The following is a 15,358-nucleotide window of genomic DNA, read 5'->3' as shown; positions in this document are numbered from 1 at the left end:
CAACAAGGTCTATGGTTCGAATCCCTGTTTGGGTTTTTCCGTGTGGAGTTTGTGTGTTTTCCCTGTGTCTGCCTGGGGTTTTCTCCTGGTAATCCCAAAACACAGATTGGGGTTAGGTTAATTTGAGACTCTAATTTGACCGTAGGTGTGAATGTGAGTGTAAGTGGCTGTTTGTCTCTGTGATGGGCCTGTGCTGACGACCTGTCCAGGCTGTACCCCGTCCGCTTCTCACACAATGTCAGCTGGGATTGGCTCCAGCTTCCCAAAGGATAAGTGGTATAGATATGGATGGGTGGTTGGATGGACTTTCAACTGAAGGTGGCATTACCTTTACAAGTATTTGATGAAACTGGAACAGTCCTGATCGACTCTATGACCAACATCACAGCTGCAACTCCCCATTCTGTCCCTGGCTTTAGTTTCTCTGCATCTTAAACCAGAACCACTTTGATATGTCTGAACATTCAGATTGTGTGAACTCATGAGGACTTGTGTTTTTCTCCTCTCATCCAGTACCAGCTCCAGTGGAGTTCTCCATGGCGCTGGGTGAGCTCCCAGTGGCAGACGTGGCTCGTGCTGATCACAGCGTTGGTTTTGCTGGGTCTGGTGCCGTATGTCGTTTACTGCATGATGACCCTCTTCACCAGCCCTCCACCTCCCAGCACCTTTAAAGTGGCTGCGGCCTCTTTTGGTCTGCTGACGGAGATCCTGCTCATCAAGTGAGTATTGGAAATTCGACTCCGTACTTATTAGCCTTTGTGTACTTCAAGCAGTTGAAGTACCCTTGGTCTGATCTTTGTATAACTTGGCGAGCGCAATCAGAATGCTGATGATTATGATTAATAAGATGATGATGGTCTTTCCACTCTGGTTGTATTCTGGTCTTAGATGTGTTTTCATTTTCCAAAAGCAAACAATATTCTCAAGAAATATTTCATTTTTATGTGAGCTTCAAAACAAGGAGCGGTGCGCAACCGTGTCACCCAAATAATCTGTGAAAACATGTTGTTGTCCGACCCGTAACACCCCCCACCCCTCTTGTTTTCATTTAGTCTTCTTTCCCATTTTGATATTGCTAATTGGAACAATGCCTGCGGTTCTGTAAACCATTAGTAAATGAACAGCCTGTTTTTTTATTAACATCTACCTTGTAAATAATACATTAGAATCCTGGCATAAACAATATCTACTCTGTGATTAGAAAGCTACATATGATGATTACTGTAATCAGATTACTGACACAGGTTATGTAATCTATGATTGCCTAAAGCAGAGACTCAATCACGCTGCACATCAGTAAAAAAACACCTGCTGGATTCAGGGCCGGCGCTAGAAACCCTCTTACTGATACTTTAACTTTAATAACTGCCTCCCCCCCGAAAAAAATTAAACATGATTTAAAGATAGGCTGCATAGGTGTGTTACATGTATGTAGCTTCCTGACATATTTATTACCCACATAACCAATGCCTATTTATCCCAAACTATTCAGGGCACAATATGAAATTTATTGTGATAATAAATTAAAACAGAATCACAATGTTGCATGAACATTGGGAAGCCTTCATCAATTATTCAGATGCTTGCAAGTCAACTTATGTTTGCTATCATATTAAGAACTGAAGCTTTGTCCACTGCAACGTTTCAGCTAAAATTCACTTAGTATTAATTTGTCCCCAGCCAGCTCACCAGGTTAGAATTAAATGTAGCAATGTTCTCTTACTTATTAAAAATGTGACATTTCAAGAAAAAACACCTCATTCAGACTCATTCCGTCAGATTCAACAAACAATGACATACTTTCATCCTTCATTTTTTAGCAGTAACCCTTGTTTTTCTCCTTGATTTTTGTCTTAACTTTTCTCTCAAGAGTCGTTTCTGTAATTTATTTGTATAATCACAGTTGTATATGGAGATTTGTTTTCCTGCTCCAACGAGCAGATTCAACAAGGTGGTGCTGCTACTGAACAACAGAACATATGGGATTTGTCACTTTGATCATATCCAAAGAGAGCAGCCGGCCCTGACCAGTTCTGACCAGTGATTTCTTCTTTTTTTTTTAAGAGAAATAACACTTCAAGTAGTATTTTGGTAACTAAAAGCACATCTGACCTTAATGAACTGAATTCTGGGAATTACAGACAAGCTCCCCTGTTTAGAATATGATGCTAGAAAGTGAGGTAACCCTCCAATCACCCTAAACTCCTTTTTCAGGCCAATAGCAAAATGAAAACTTTGTGTGCTACATCTCTGCTTCCTCCAGTATTTGTCTTAACTAAAACGAGAGGCTGTTTGTAATTAACTCTACAAGTCTCGTAACTTTTTTTCCCCCCATTAACCGCCTTTGCAAGGAATGTGGCTAGTGAACTGGTAATTAATAAATATGGTTGCGCTGGTAATGTGCTTCTGCATCATTATGTTGTTGAAGCCCTTATCCACGCTAGTAATGAGCTGTAATTTTATGACAGGAAATTGGTTTGTTTACAACAAGTTCAGCAGCCACAGCAGACGAGCTGCGTTCTCGGCACATCTCAGCTGCAGGTATTTGCTCATTGTTTGAGTTGAAAGAGGTTCAGATATGTTGTCATGCTAACAGTCATACTATTAAAATACAAACACTGTTAATGTCTGCGAGTCATTAAAAAGAAGAAGATGAAATGATTATGTTGTTTTGAAACATTAAAGCTTAATAATACCATGCCTTAGATTAAGTACATTATGTCAATTGGAAAACCAACAGTGTACATTGCCGGCTGTAGTGTGGAGGTATCCCACCGCACTAAAGGGGTTTGCTGTCAACTGATGCTTAAATGATTGCTGGTACAGTCGGACGGTTGGTGGGTGCCCTTATTAGGATTGGTGGGCCCCACAGACTCATGCCCCATGGTGCCTGTGCTGCCTGGGACGTGCCAGCCTCCTGCTGCCCCTTGTCAGGGAGCATCCCAGTCACTCTTCAGCCTCAGGGGGGAAGTCCTTGTACGGCACAACCCCCTCGTCTCTCACCCACACACACACACACACACACACACACACACACACACACACACACACACACACACACACACACACACACACACCCTGTGAACCTCTGAAACACGGCTTTCAGACAAAGATAAACAAGTGAGCAGTTGGGAGAGACTGTGTTTTGCACTCGTGGTCATTTACACTGACTCTTGATGAAAAGGTAACATGCTGTCATGACTGTCTAATGGCAGGAGGGTGAAGCGTTTTTGTTACCACCCCAGTGACTGAACCTCTCTGTAACCTGTTGTCAGTTGCTATGGCTACAACGCCTCAAGTTTCAGGGTATGCATATGGAAATTAATTACAGGACATGATCGGTCTAAATGTGATAAAAGATGTTAGTTGTCACTTGATGACATCCCTTGAATCAATATATGAAAATGAAAAAAAAACTGAGGGTGTGGAGTTCGAAAGAAGTGAGTTTACCATATCTCAGTATCCTGCTACTCATCTATACTTTACACTAGCTGCTACTAGACTAACACACCGAATCTCAGACTGAACTAATGGAGGCCAAGGAGGGGTAATGTAGGTTTTTAGGTTTAATCAAGAAAACAAAAAGAATGTGGAAAAAAAACAATGTCCTTAGTTTTGCTGTATTCATTTTGATTTGACCTTTTTTATTATAATTGGTCAAAAAGGGCATTAAAGGAAGGTCATGCTAAAGAGGAGGAGTGCAGTTTAAAGCCTATCAGGCCGTGAGTATTTTAAGTAGTTTTTGTTTTTAACAAACCTCTTGAAAAAAAAACAAGGAACACTGATTGATACTAACAGGTAGTTTGTGTCGTCACAACCGGATTTCTCTTATTCTTCAGTGTCATAGAGCTACAACGTTGTTAAAAGACTTTTAATCAACCTCAGTGAGACACATCATGTCAGCACTTAATCCGTCTCATTTCCCTCCAAGTCTATGAAACCCTTCCTTTCAACATTTGGAACCTTCAAAATAATCTTTTCATCCCTCCTCCTCTTTCTGCAGGTCTGTTACTGGAAAGATTCACAAAGTCACATGACATTTGTCAGGCTCGAACTGCCTTTCCGAAGGCTGCCACACAATATGTGCCCTCTCCTTCCTTTACTGTCATGTCAGGAGTCGCGGAGCTGAGACAGTGCCCTGACCATGCAGCTCTGCACTGTGAATTTTTATATGCCATTGCCTGGAGGTTAGAAACTCTCATTATGCCGTGTTAGATTTATTAAAATAGATTATGGAAATGTTAATTAAGTAATTAATTACATTATTTAAGCAGCATTGACAGATAAGGGAGTGTGTGCGTGTATGTGTGTGTGTGCGGGGAGGGGGGTGTCAAGCTCCCTGGGTGGTTTAAAAGGATGTGATTGGTGACAAGGGACACTGTGGAGATGGCGTCTAACCGCTAGCGCTGACATGATACAAAGTGGCCTACACTGCTCTCTCACCTCACGCTACTGTCTGCTGCAGTTTGCAGAGCTGCCTCAGGACGAGGCGCTCAGCTGCCTTTTGCAGATATAAGTCTGCACAAGCGTACAAATGTGCTTTTTCTGAAGTTACAGCTGCACATAAGTCAAGAGAATTTGGGAGCGAGAGCACAGAATACACATTTACCACTTTACATTTTCCTTTGTGTGATCATTTGAGCAAAGCATTAGCTGTGACATCTGAGCAAAGGCCTCAAACAATATTTCCAAGCTGCTCCAAGTGAAAACACAGCAGCACAATTGTAAGATGAATTACCCACGAGTTGATACTATGGACTCTCTTATCTGTTGACACTTTAGTTAGCACAAAGCACAAGAAATGTGTTTTCCAATTCTCTCAGAATTGAGCTTTTCTTTGTCCCATCAAACCTATAATAAGGGAGGGAAAATTGCTCTGATCACACTTGATAAGAACAAATGATAGATGTTGTAAACAAGCAGAATGGTTCAATTCTGATCTGAGGTATTGATTTGCCTCAGTAGACAATTATTTCGTGGACTGAGGTTATGCATCCAGTCAATCTGCTGCAAAAAGGGCTTTTGTGTTTGGTGTCCAGTGTATCGCTTCGTGGCAAACAGCTCCTGAACATGTTAAACCATTGAAATACTGTTACTGAATATTCCTGATGGAAAAATACACGTTGAAATAATGAGGTTCTCCATTTCTCTGGTCATCCCTCACATTGCCAGGCAGAACTGAAACGTGTCGGTCTTAATGTTAGGTGGCTACTGTTTGAAAATTACAGTCCACCACATTAAGTTCTGTTGGTGTGACCCAACATGAAGAATCTATGACAAAATATGTCAATATATATTTTGTAATTTCTGTATAATAAGCAGAAACTGAACACTGGACTAATATTCACCAAGTAGCCAGAAACTTGACTCCAAATGATGCTGATGCTAGTCCAGCTATACATCAAATGTCTGTAGAGCCCAAGGAGAGCCTTTAATATATGTTCTGCATGTTTTGTCCTTCCAACACCATTGCCATTCATCACATTTAGAATAATATAAAATAGAAAAAAGCATTGAAGCTTCACATTTCTGCTTGCTGTTTTGGTTTTATGCCTTCACTCCCATTGTTCTCATAAACATTGTTTCAGCTGTTTACATAAAAAAAGCTCTGATATCAATTCACCATGTTATATACTGTATAGTGGAGCAGCTGCAACAGAGTCGGGTATTTCTTCCAGGGTTGGTGGAGACCAAAGCAGAGTTAATATGAGTGAATATTGAACTGGTCATAAACTCGACTGGCTAACTTCTTCGCTATATCAGCTAATTGGTAATAACATGTCATTGATGTGTTTGGTCGTTGTTCTGTTGTCTATCTTAAAAAAATCTGTTACATATTGAATAGTTTTGAAAATGTTTGCCTGCAGCACGGAATTGTACCATTTGGCTTTACTTTCCAATATTTGTCCAAAACCATGATCTTTACCATAATGTGAATATTATCTATAAAGGCCTCAATATACTGCAATCAAAAACATAATAAGAGACAGTAGACATGCTTGCATGGATATTGGAAAGAAAGGCCTCAGTTCCTCACTTGGACAAGAGGAGGTGGTCAGTGGAATGTATTCATGCAGCCACTTTGTTTCTTCTAAAATGTATCTGGTGAAGCACATTAGTATAGTATGTACATGTTATTGGTTGGAGACAGTCTTGACTTTGATATATTGTTTTATTCCATTGCTGCAGGTTGTCTTTCATTTATATTTGAAGTGTTTAAACATCAACATCAGACATCAAATGTTGTTCTGAACAAAGCAGTTACATATATATATATATTTTTTTTATATTATAGTTTACTCTTGGCCAACATGGCCCCTTCCTAAATATATGGAGGGACTCGACCTGTATGGTCACATCCAGTCAGGAGGCTAAGCAGCGCTCAGAGGTTCCCACATACACTAAAGCCTTGGTTAATGGGAGAAGAGGGATTTAATAATGAGATTAGGATTATGTTATTATACCAACACAGTTATTTGAGATGAAGTGTGAATGTACCTAATTGGACTTGCATGACAGAAATATGTGGGATGACTCCACAAGTCTGTTCTCTCCTGATGTTTGTACCTTGGTTGTGTTTTCTCAGGTGTCTGTGGAGCTACCTCAGCAGTCGTTACCGGCAGGCTGAGCAGAGCTCCTTCACAGTCCGGGCCAGGGGCTCTGAGGAAGACAGAGCGAGCCTGAGCCGTCGGGATCAGTCCGAGGCCACTTCAGCAGCGGCAGGTCACGCTTCATCAGCGGCCGCACCCAGTCAAGTGGACGCGAGGAAAGTGGATGTGTTGGAGAGTGGCTGTCTCAGCCTTTTCTAAACCACTAACAGGAGTTTACAGAGTATAGGACTAAAGTAAATCCTTAGGGTATAAGCTGTGTCTAAGGAAACACATCAGTTTATTAGTGTTATTACTGAGATTTTACACCTATTGTAAAGTCTCAAATGTTCTTGTTTTTCTCAATGTCAAAACTTTGCACTTTATTCAGTGAGCCTATTCTCATATATTGCAAATTGAAGATAGGAAAGAAAATGCACGAGTGCATGAGTGTGTTCAGGCTCAGAGAGGGAAAAAAAAGGCTGAAATCTCTCTTTCCTTAATGATGCCCACACAGAGACAATGGGGCGCCGCTCTGATTAGTGTCACCTGTCCTTGTGCATCTCATCAGCTCCATTATGGCTCCATCTCCCATGCTTCTACTGCTAATTGAATAGCCTGTAAAGTGGTGACAAGGACGGGGGCGAGAGCAACGTCTGTCCCAGCGCTGTTGCAGAAATGAGAGTAAAGCTTCCCAGTGCGACAAGAGCTACTAAAACATAAACCATTATCATACAGATGGAGAAAGTGCCAACAAGTAGCCCTCATGTTATATTACCATCACTTCATCAACGCAGTGTTTTCAATGGAACAGCTTTCAGTTTGCATCTACTGTTTTGTGGGAGACGCAGTGCTGCACTTTTTTGCGCTATATCAGACAAGACGTTCATATTGGACGTAGCAGCAAGACGCTCAACAATCTTTTCATGTTATACTACAGGTGTTGATAACAATTAAATTACAGGAAACTGGAATGTTTGGTTAAAGCCTCTGTATTTGTTCTCATTTAAACAAATCCATGTGAAAACCAAAATCAAATGTTTCATTATCTATTGACCCAAATTTCCACTGTTACATTTTCCCAGAACTGCTGAGCACTACATTTTTAGTAAAGGTACATCCTTTTTTTCCAGGGGACTATTTTCTGCTGCGGATTAATACTCATTTGGTGCACTAGCAAGTGTTTATATGCAGCACCATATGACACAGGTGATTAGACCACATTAATATCTTTACCACTTTCTGTGTTTGCTGTAGTAAAGCTCCATATATGTATTGGCAACCATGGCCAACAAACTGAATTCTAATTGATCGTATGAATCAAACTTTAACGAGGCACTCAAGAAGAAGATAAACTGAGTCCTGTTCCTAAAACGTTGCATCCTACATTACCCATAATGCAAGCAATAGTTTCTTTTTATTGGCCCTTCATGCTCAGTAAGTGGTTGTTTGTGCTGCAAGCTATTTGTTTTAAATCTGGAATCGACATGTAGACATCTCCTTCAGAGCCACATTATACAAAGACTACTGTAAATAACTGTGTAACTCTGTAAATGCATTTCAATAGTAAACGTTTCTGTATATTATATGTGTTTAATAATCAAATGCTGTGATGTTATAAACCATCAATAACTTTGTTGTACAAAAAGTTGGGAAACAAATAAAAAGTGGGGCAGGCCTCGATGTGATGTTTACACTGAATGATTTTCAGGTCTCTTTGTATTTAGTGAAAATAAAATATTTCTGCAAAGTTCTACAAAGAAAACCCCCGCAAAAAAGAGCGGTCTTTTATTTTGATTGGATAAACAGAAGCATCTGTGATGCAGGGCTGTAGTGTGGGTGCCTCTCCTGCCAGGCTGCAGCCCCGCTCATATCTGCATGTGCCTGAAGCTCAGCTAATGTTAAAAGGTCCTCCTCACTCTGCTCTGCTCCTCTAGCATTGTGACCTGCAGGCTTATCCTGCCCAGTCTCTCTCTGTTCACCTCTCGGTCACAGCCAAGTGACTCTCCGTCGGGCACCACCTCAGCTTAGAGACTTTCTATGGTCAGAACAGAAGACGCACAGCAGTATCTCACTGCTGTATCTGGTAAATGCCACAATAACAGGCCTGCGCAGGCTTCCCAGTGTCCCTATGCCTGCATGGTTCCGGGGCTTAATGTGTGCGCGTGAGGGGCCAGATGGACACTTTCATGAGTGTATGAGTGTGGATTATTCCGCCGACAACATCTGGGGCTCCACATGGTACAGCAGACTGCAGTAAGACAGGCAGGTGGGCACGTAGAGAGTGTGCCCCTCCAGTGGGTTCTCTTACATCTATACCCACCGACAGGGCATCGTTGCAAATGGCAAACCGAAAGGTTACAGGACCATCCTGCAGGACAAATGCTCCTCTGGATCCTCGGACTCCATGTCCTTCTTCCTGTGCCAGCAGCAGCCTACTGTTTCTTGCTCTACAACTCGAAAATATAGTCTTCATTATGTTATGTTTATTTAGAAACAATTTGGGGGCGCGGCGTCTTGCTCAAGGACACTTCGTCATGTGGACAAGAGGAGCCAAGGATTGGGCAACCACTTCTGTGATTAATAGCCCACCTACTCTACCATCTGAGCTACAGCTGCCTATGATATGAGCATGGCACTGCCATATTATCACATTATGTTCTGATTCACAGTCGTCAGTGTTCATCACTGGGTCAAACATGTGCATCACATGACAATGTTGCTGTAAAACTGCATTTTACTTGTGCAGTAGCAATTAGTCAATTTGTTGATTAATTAAGGGCAACAACATTGAAATAACATGAACAAGATAAAAAATATTCAATTAGAAGCAAAGGATATTATTTAAAGTATCAGAAGTAACATTATAGGCTACTCATAATTCAGACCTGTTACTATTGTACTACTGTATATTGTTATTATATTAATGAATTATTATAACAGACATTTTAATGTGAAAGGGTTCCAGTCGTAGTAATGTTTTCTCATCCTTTCTTCTGAACTAAACTAAAGCTGGATCCAGATCCCAACAGTATTTAAGTTTTAATATTACAAGAAAACCTTTTAAACTGTTATGACAATTTGCTAAATAATATATTTGTCTTGGTAAATTCCAACATTATATTCATAATATTGAGACTTTCTTCTCAATTCTGACTCTAGACTTTGTTCCTGTAAGATTATGACATTATTGTAATATTGCGATATTTTTCTCCATGTGACCCTAATACTTCGTTGTAGCAAATAAACATAGTAGAGCAGAATATTAAAGCATAGGTATAAAGTGGGGCAGATTAAATCCAGATCAAATTAAGTGTTATGTGGTTGGCCAGAGAGAGTGGAGGGTCAGGGGAGGTTGGTCCATTGAAGCGTCAGTACACTACACTACGACACCTCTGGAGCAGACGCCATTATAACGGCATTTTAACACTGGTACAGTATGTGTTATGGTCACAAATGTACCTACAAATTGCTAATTTAATTTTGTAAAATACACAGTGAATAGTGTCAACTTTTATTCACAAACTGCACTGGGCATGCTCCAAAAACTCATCACCAAACTTATCAATGCTCCACACTCGTATTCGATTGAACTCCAGCCAGGGCCTTTGTGAAATCAGAGCTCATTAGACGAGTCCACCTCATAATGAGTGGCCAGATCCACCAGGAGAGATAAAGCTCCCGCTCAGCGCTGACTGAGACCCAGTCAAACACACCCGCAGCGCCTCACACCACATGTGAACGAGCTATTTGCTTTGAAGCACCAACACACAGATTTGAATCAGCGAGTCAGAGTGCCAAATGTCCTAGGTTGTGAGTGACAGGCGATCTGCTTTAGAGTTGGCTACCTGTTGAGGAGGATTAAACAAAATACAGATGGTATTTACATATTAAACAAACAAAGGCACTCTCTGTTCTGATGGACACAAAAGTGCTTTCATCAAGTGGAGATGGTTCAAAGCAGAAAGCCCCAGATTCACTGTTGATTAACTATAACACATCAAATCTTTACCTTTTCACAAAACATCAAAGTTCTGATCAAGACTCTTCATTCCTCCGCATGTGTTCGTCATGATTCCCTCGCCGCTGATGTATAAGTCATACATGACTGTGTTTCTGGCCTGCGATAGAATCACATATGACCCTGAGATCACCTCTGAAGGACGAAGGCTGCTGAGTGTCCGGCCGTGTAGTCGGGGCCGTCAACACGACACGAGCGCGGCGCGCGGACTGATCCACCGCGGGTCGAGTCGAATAAATTAAGTGAATTACCAGCTGCCTCGTGCAAGCTCGCGGGATGCAGGGTGGCATGAGCACGCCATTACAACAATGATAAGGATATCTGCCTGGCCTTGTGTTAAAGGAATTACACATAGCATCCAGAGCCTTTAAGAGAGTCTGACAGTTTTGCGCACACTGGCAAGTTAGTATGACATGAAAATGTGTGTGGCTGCAGAACGGCTCGGCTGCTGCCCGGCCTGAGTCGGGGGCACTGCTCGGTTGGCTTGATGAGGAGTAAAAAAAAAGAAAAAAAAGAGATGTGCTATTGTGATGCAAATGGACACAGCGTTGTGCTTAAACAATGCATTAATGTGTCTCTCTTGAGGAGATAACATCACAAGATGCACAACAACACAAAATGATGTCCTCTGAGGTTATTTAAAGCGATATGACATCACATCCTGACATTGCAAGAAGTCCTTACTGCCTGTCCAACTGCTTTTGTCTGCGGCTTTGATAAAAGCAGATGAAGGATAGAAGGCTGCGTCTGAACCCCAGCCACCATACGCTGGAAGCCCATTTACATAATTGTATGTATATCGTATTCTGCTCTGTTCTAATGTTTGGATGTAAACTGAATTGAAGACTTTATACGCAAACACGGGACAAAGTGTTGGAGCTTAAACACAGGACACGTGGCAAGGTGTCTGATAACTTTGTCTTCCACCTGTAATCTGATGCTGCGCAGAGAGGAGGGATCGGCCTCACTTCCCCGGGGTGATTTATGATTGAGGACATGCTAATAAAAATATCAAAACTATCTGAGCTCTGGTGGGGGAGATACCGGTCCACTACGTACATCATGCTTGACAGGCCTGTGCAGGAAATCGCCTGCTCGGTGATATTATGCTCGTATGGGTGCCCGTTGCCCTGCTCTTGAACACAATATGCAGCTGTTGTTTGTTTTTTCTGGGAGGGTCAGTGGGGGTAGCACTGCTCACACAAGGTGACATTTACGTGAGCATGTGCTCCTCCTCGCCTGACAGGTGAAGCAGCTTGAAATCATCGTCCAAAAGAGTCGGATTCAGACAACTGTCCTGGAAGGGCAATTTGTTCCACCACCCATTTTAGTTACATGAATGGGTTTTCATGTAACCAAAAAGGAGTGCACAAATCACCATAAACAACAACAATCAACAATTTTAAGCATGTAGTAGCCTGATAGCAGAAGAAATAAAGGACTTAGAGGAATTAGAATGAAGGAATTAGAGTAACGATTGTTTTATGAGCTGGCACATAGTAGCGTGAGGGCGCGACAAATAATTCCCTCAAGAGTAAATGTAAGTGAGTATATTCTTTTGCTTTCTGGACCACCCGATTCTTCCAGAGGGGGGCATGGTCCATTCTGCTGCACTCCAATAATCGTTTTCCTTCCCAGACGAGTCATAGTACCAAAATGAAAATGTTAAAAGACTGTTAAAAGTGACATGAAATGTTAAAAAAAAAGTTTAAAAAGGAGTTTAGCTTCAAGTAAATGCAACTGTATTATTTCGTTTCAATGTAATCAGTCTTTGCATCAAATTTAAGTTGTGAGTCAAACACTGGTTACAGGCACTTACTGTACATGTCTTTACAATTTGCACCTCTTTGCCGTGTATGATGCTGCTTGTCAGGAAGAGCTTTTCCTGCTTTAAAATCCGGTGCCAAAACTTGTGTGAGTTCAATTTGATTTGGAGCTGCACGGGTCACCTGCCCTGTAGGACAGTGACTCTGTGCTATCATATTACAGCCAGTGGCACAGGACACAGGCACAAGCTGCCCATACTGAATAAACACTAAAGGATTCATATCCAAACTCAGAAGAGAAACACATTCCAAATAGTTCATTAAAAGCCTCCAATGACTGCATGAAATGATAAAGTGCTGTGTTAACTTCTCACACAGATCCCACACACTCTCATACACTCTCATACACGCACACTCTCTCACCTTTGATGGATTTATATGGAGTATGGGGCGTGGACGCAGAGTAATTTAGTATGTGTTAAAAGCCGCTGCAGGGATGTAGCCTGTAATACTCACTCAATTCCACTTCCAATATCACTGTTTGTGAAATCTCAATGATTTTCTGTCTCTGTGTCTTGCCCGAGCACAAAATCATCCACAAAGTACACTGTCACAGACGAAAATGTGGTGAAACGTGAAATCCAGTGCAAACATCAGCCCCAGCAGAGCCAGCGATGTTGTCAAAATGTTACACTGATGCAGTTTTAGGCCTCGATAAGTGAATCAAACACATTGCTGTAATAATTTGCTTGTTCTGAAGTGCTTGTAAAACAGCAGATTGTACAGTTCAGTGACCTCATCGTGCAGTTTCTCTATGTATGGTAGGAAAGCATGGACGTGTTTTTCTTCGTTGTCCTGCGCAAACAACCCCGGTGCTTGGGAACAGCCATTCATAACTCTTATCTGTGCCATGTTGTGTTAAGTGTTTCCTTGTAATCATAATTTTGTCCCCCTTATGGGCAATCAGCAAGTCAAGACTGTCAGATGTCAGAAGTGCATTTGCCAAACAGGAAAGCAGCTGTAGACATTTGCCACAAAGGCCATGTTTAATTAAGCGAGAAGCAAGATTTAGTGAGGGGAGGCGCTCTGCTGGAGCAACTTAACAGCCTCCGAGTGTCAGATCGACCGCTCTTAACATTACATGTGTTTGTGTGACGCAAAAAGTTCTGTTTCTTCTTGTAAAAAGACTTTTCAAATTGCCTGTGTAAATTAAAGTCAACAGGGAGAAACTTCAAGCTTCATCCTGTTCTTTTACTTTGGTCTCACTGTTGGCTTTGGATCAATATGATCGGTTATATCTGCTGACATCAGCAAAGCAAAGTCTGATTGAAAAGCTGAGGTTGTAAACAAGCCACATCAGGTTAGTCATCTTTTCACCATGAGGTTTAAGTAATATACAGTATGAAGATGGAAGACATGTCTCCACTTCCTCCCACTGTCCAGAAATGAGGCCAAAATACCCAGGATATGAACGCCACCATGTTGCACCAGTGACGACTTTTGGAGCCAGATTCGGCAGAATAGTGATGTGAGAATGGCGCTCGGTGGCAACGTGCCAATTGCGAGTCAGAAATAGCTGTCGATCATGATGTTTCACCCCATTTTTAGAGTATTAAATAGCTAATTAAATCCAAGCTGACTGGGATAATTTACTAAAACATTACATCTAACTAAGAAAAAATCATTTGACTTTTTAGTTTGGTCTATGTCCCATCCACTAACATGGAGGAGGTAGGGTTTATGACCTATACTGCAGCCAACCACCAGGGGGTGATCAAGACACATCAGCTTCACTTCTGTAGCTGTCGTGTCGTTTGTCTTTATACAGTCTATGGTTTAAACAAAGGCAAACATACGTTCAAATTCCTTCAAACACAACGCACATATCTTGATAGTAATACTGTATCATTTTCTTAGATGATGCCTTCGCTGTCTCACCAAGGAGCATTGCTTTGTTCTTGTGTCGAACTCTACACTGGTCTGTTTGACCCCCGACCAACCAACTTCCTAGATAGCTAGAGTATAAAAACACACATCATGGCGACACACACTCGCTGTAAAAAGACATTGCATACAGCTTTTCCTGCTTTTGCGTTCCTTTATATCACTGCCTGGTGGTTTACAGCGTCCGTCCACTGCATCGGTGGGTAAATAAGTACGCACACATTAGTCCTTGTGGAAAGTGCACTCACACACACACACATCGGAGATTGCTTCCGGGTCACATCCAAGACAATGCCTCGAGCGGAAGAGACGAGACAAACGCTAACTCTGGATTTGTTGTCATGGTAACAGTAGTACACGCAGTTGTGTTTAATTTTATCCACGATTTTATCATCTGTGGGGTCGAATCCAAAATGGCTCCTGACATTATTCTCTAAAGCACAATTTGCTAGTTTTTCCCTAATTGCGTGAACAGCAGCAGCATAGTTTGCTGAAAGTGAAAAAAAAACATTATTTGCAAGTATCTCAGCGATTGATTTGATGTTATTGTTATTTTATCCATGAATATGATGAAGGAAATATATTTACAAAAAAATAAGATATGGAATAAATTCTAATTATGCTGGAATCATCCAACCAGCTGCAAATTGGTTGAATAGACTTTCTCCACAACATTAAGCAGCTGATAAACAACTAACATGAGTGCATCTTTTAAATAATATCAACACCCCTGTAAAATGCCTCACCTTCAGCTGCCACAAAACCCCCACTTCCCTGTATTTCTCTTTTTTATTTCAGACACAGTTGTGGTGTGGACTCGCTGTCTGCTAACGGTGCAGGAAAACATTCCTTCAAGACAAATTTCACCCAACATGAGCTGCTGCACCCTGACACTGGCAAAGTTACACTTGTGTAAATGTCAAGAGAGATGTGTCCTCCTTTTGTTTGCTGCAGACTTTGCCAGCAGCTCATTTCCTCCAGGAGCGCATTAACAAAGCAGTTAATTCTATCATTAATTAAAAGGAATCACAATTCAGTGA

At 41.5% G+C, this 15,358-nt stretch overlaps 1 protein-coding gene across 1 annotated transcript in view; it reads left to right on the top strand.

Annotated features, from left to right (window-relative positions):
* LOC118120924 overlaps positions 1-8,288 on the top strand; it is a 72,096-nt gene extending 63,808 nt beyond the window's left edge. Inside the window, exons 4-5 of the mRNA XM_035176421.2 lie at positions 514-719; positions 6,587-8,288. Coding sequence (XP_035032312.1) covers positions 514-719; positions 6,587-6,809 — 429 coding nt within the window. The 3' untranslated portion in view covers positions 6,810-8,288. The remainder of the gene's footprint in view (positions 1-513; positions 720-6,586) is intronic.
* Positions 8,289-15,358: the final 7,070 nt, after the last annotated feature.

Source organism: Hippoglossus stenolepis, chromosome 14, assembly GCF_022539355.2.
Source record: "Hippoglossus stenolepis isolate QCI-W04-F060 chromosome 14, HSTE1.2, whole genome shotgun sequence".
Lineage (NCBI taxonomy): Eukaryota > Metazoa > Chordata > Actinopteri > Pleuronectiformes > Pleuronectidae > Hippoglossus > Hippoglossus stenolepis.
This window is presented reverse-complemented; position numbering and strand designations above follow the sequence as displayed.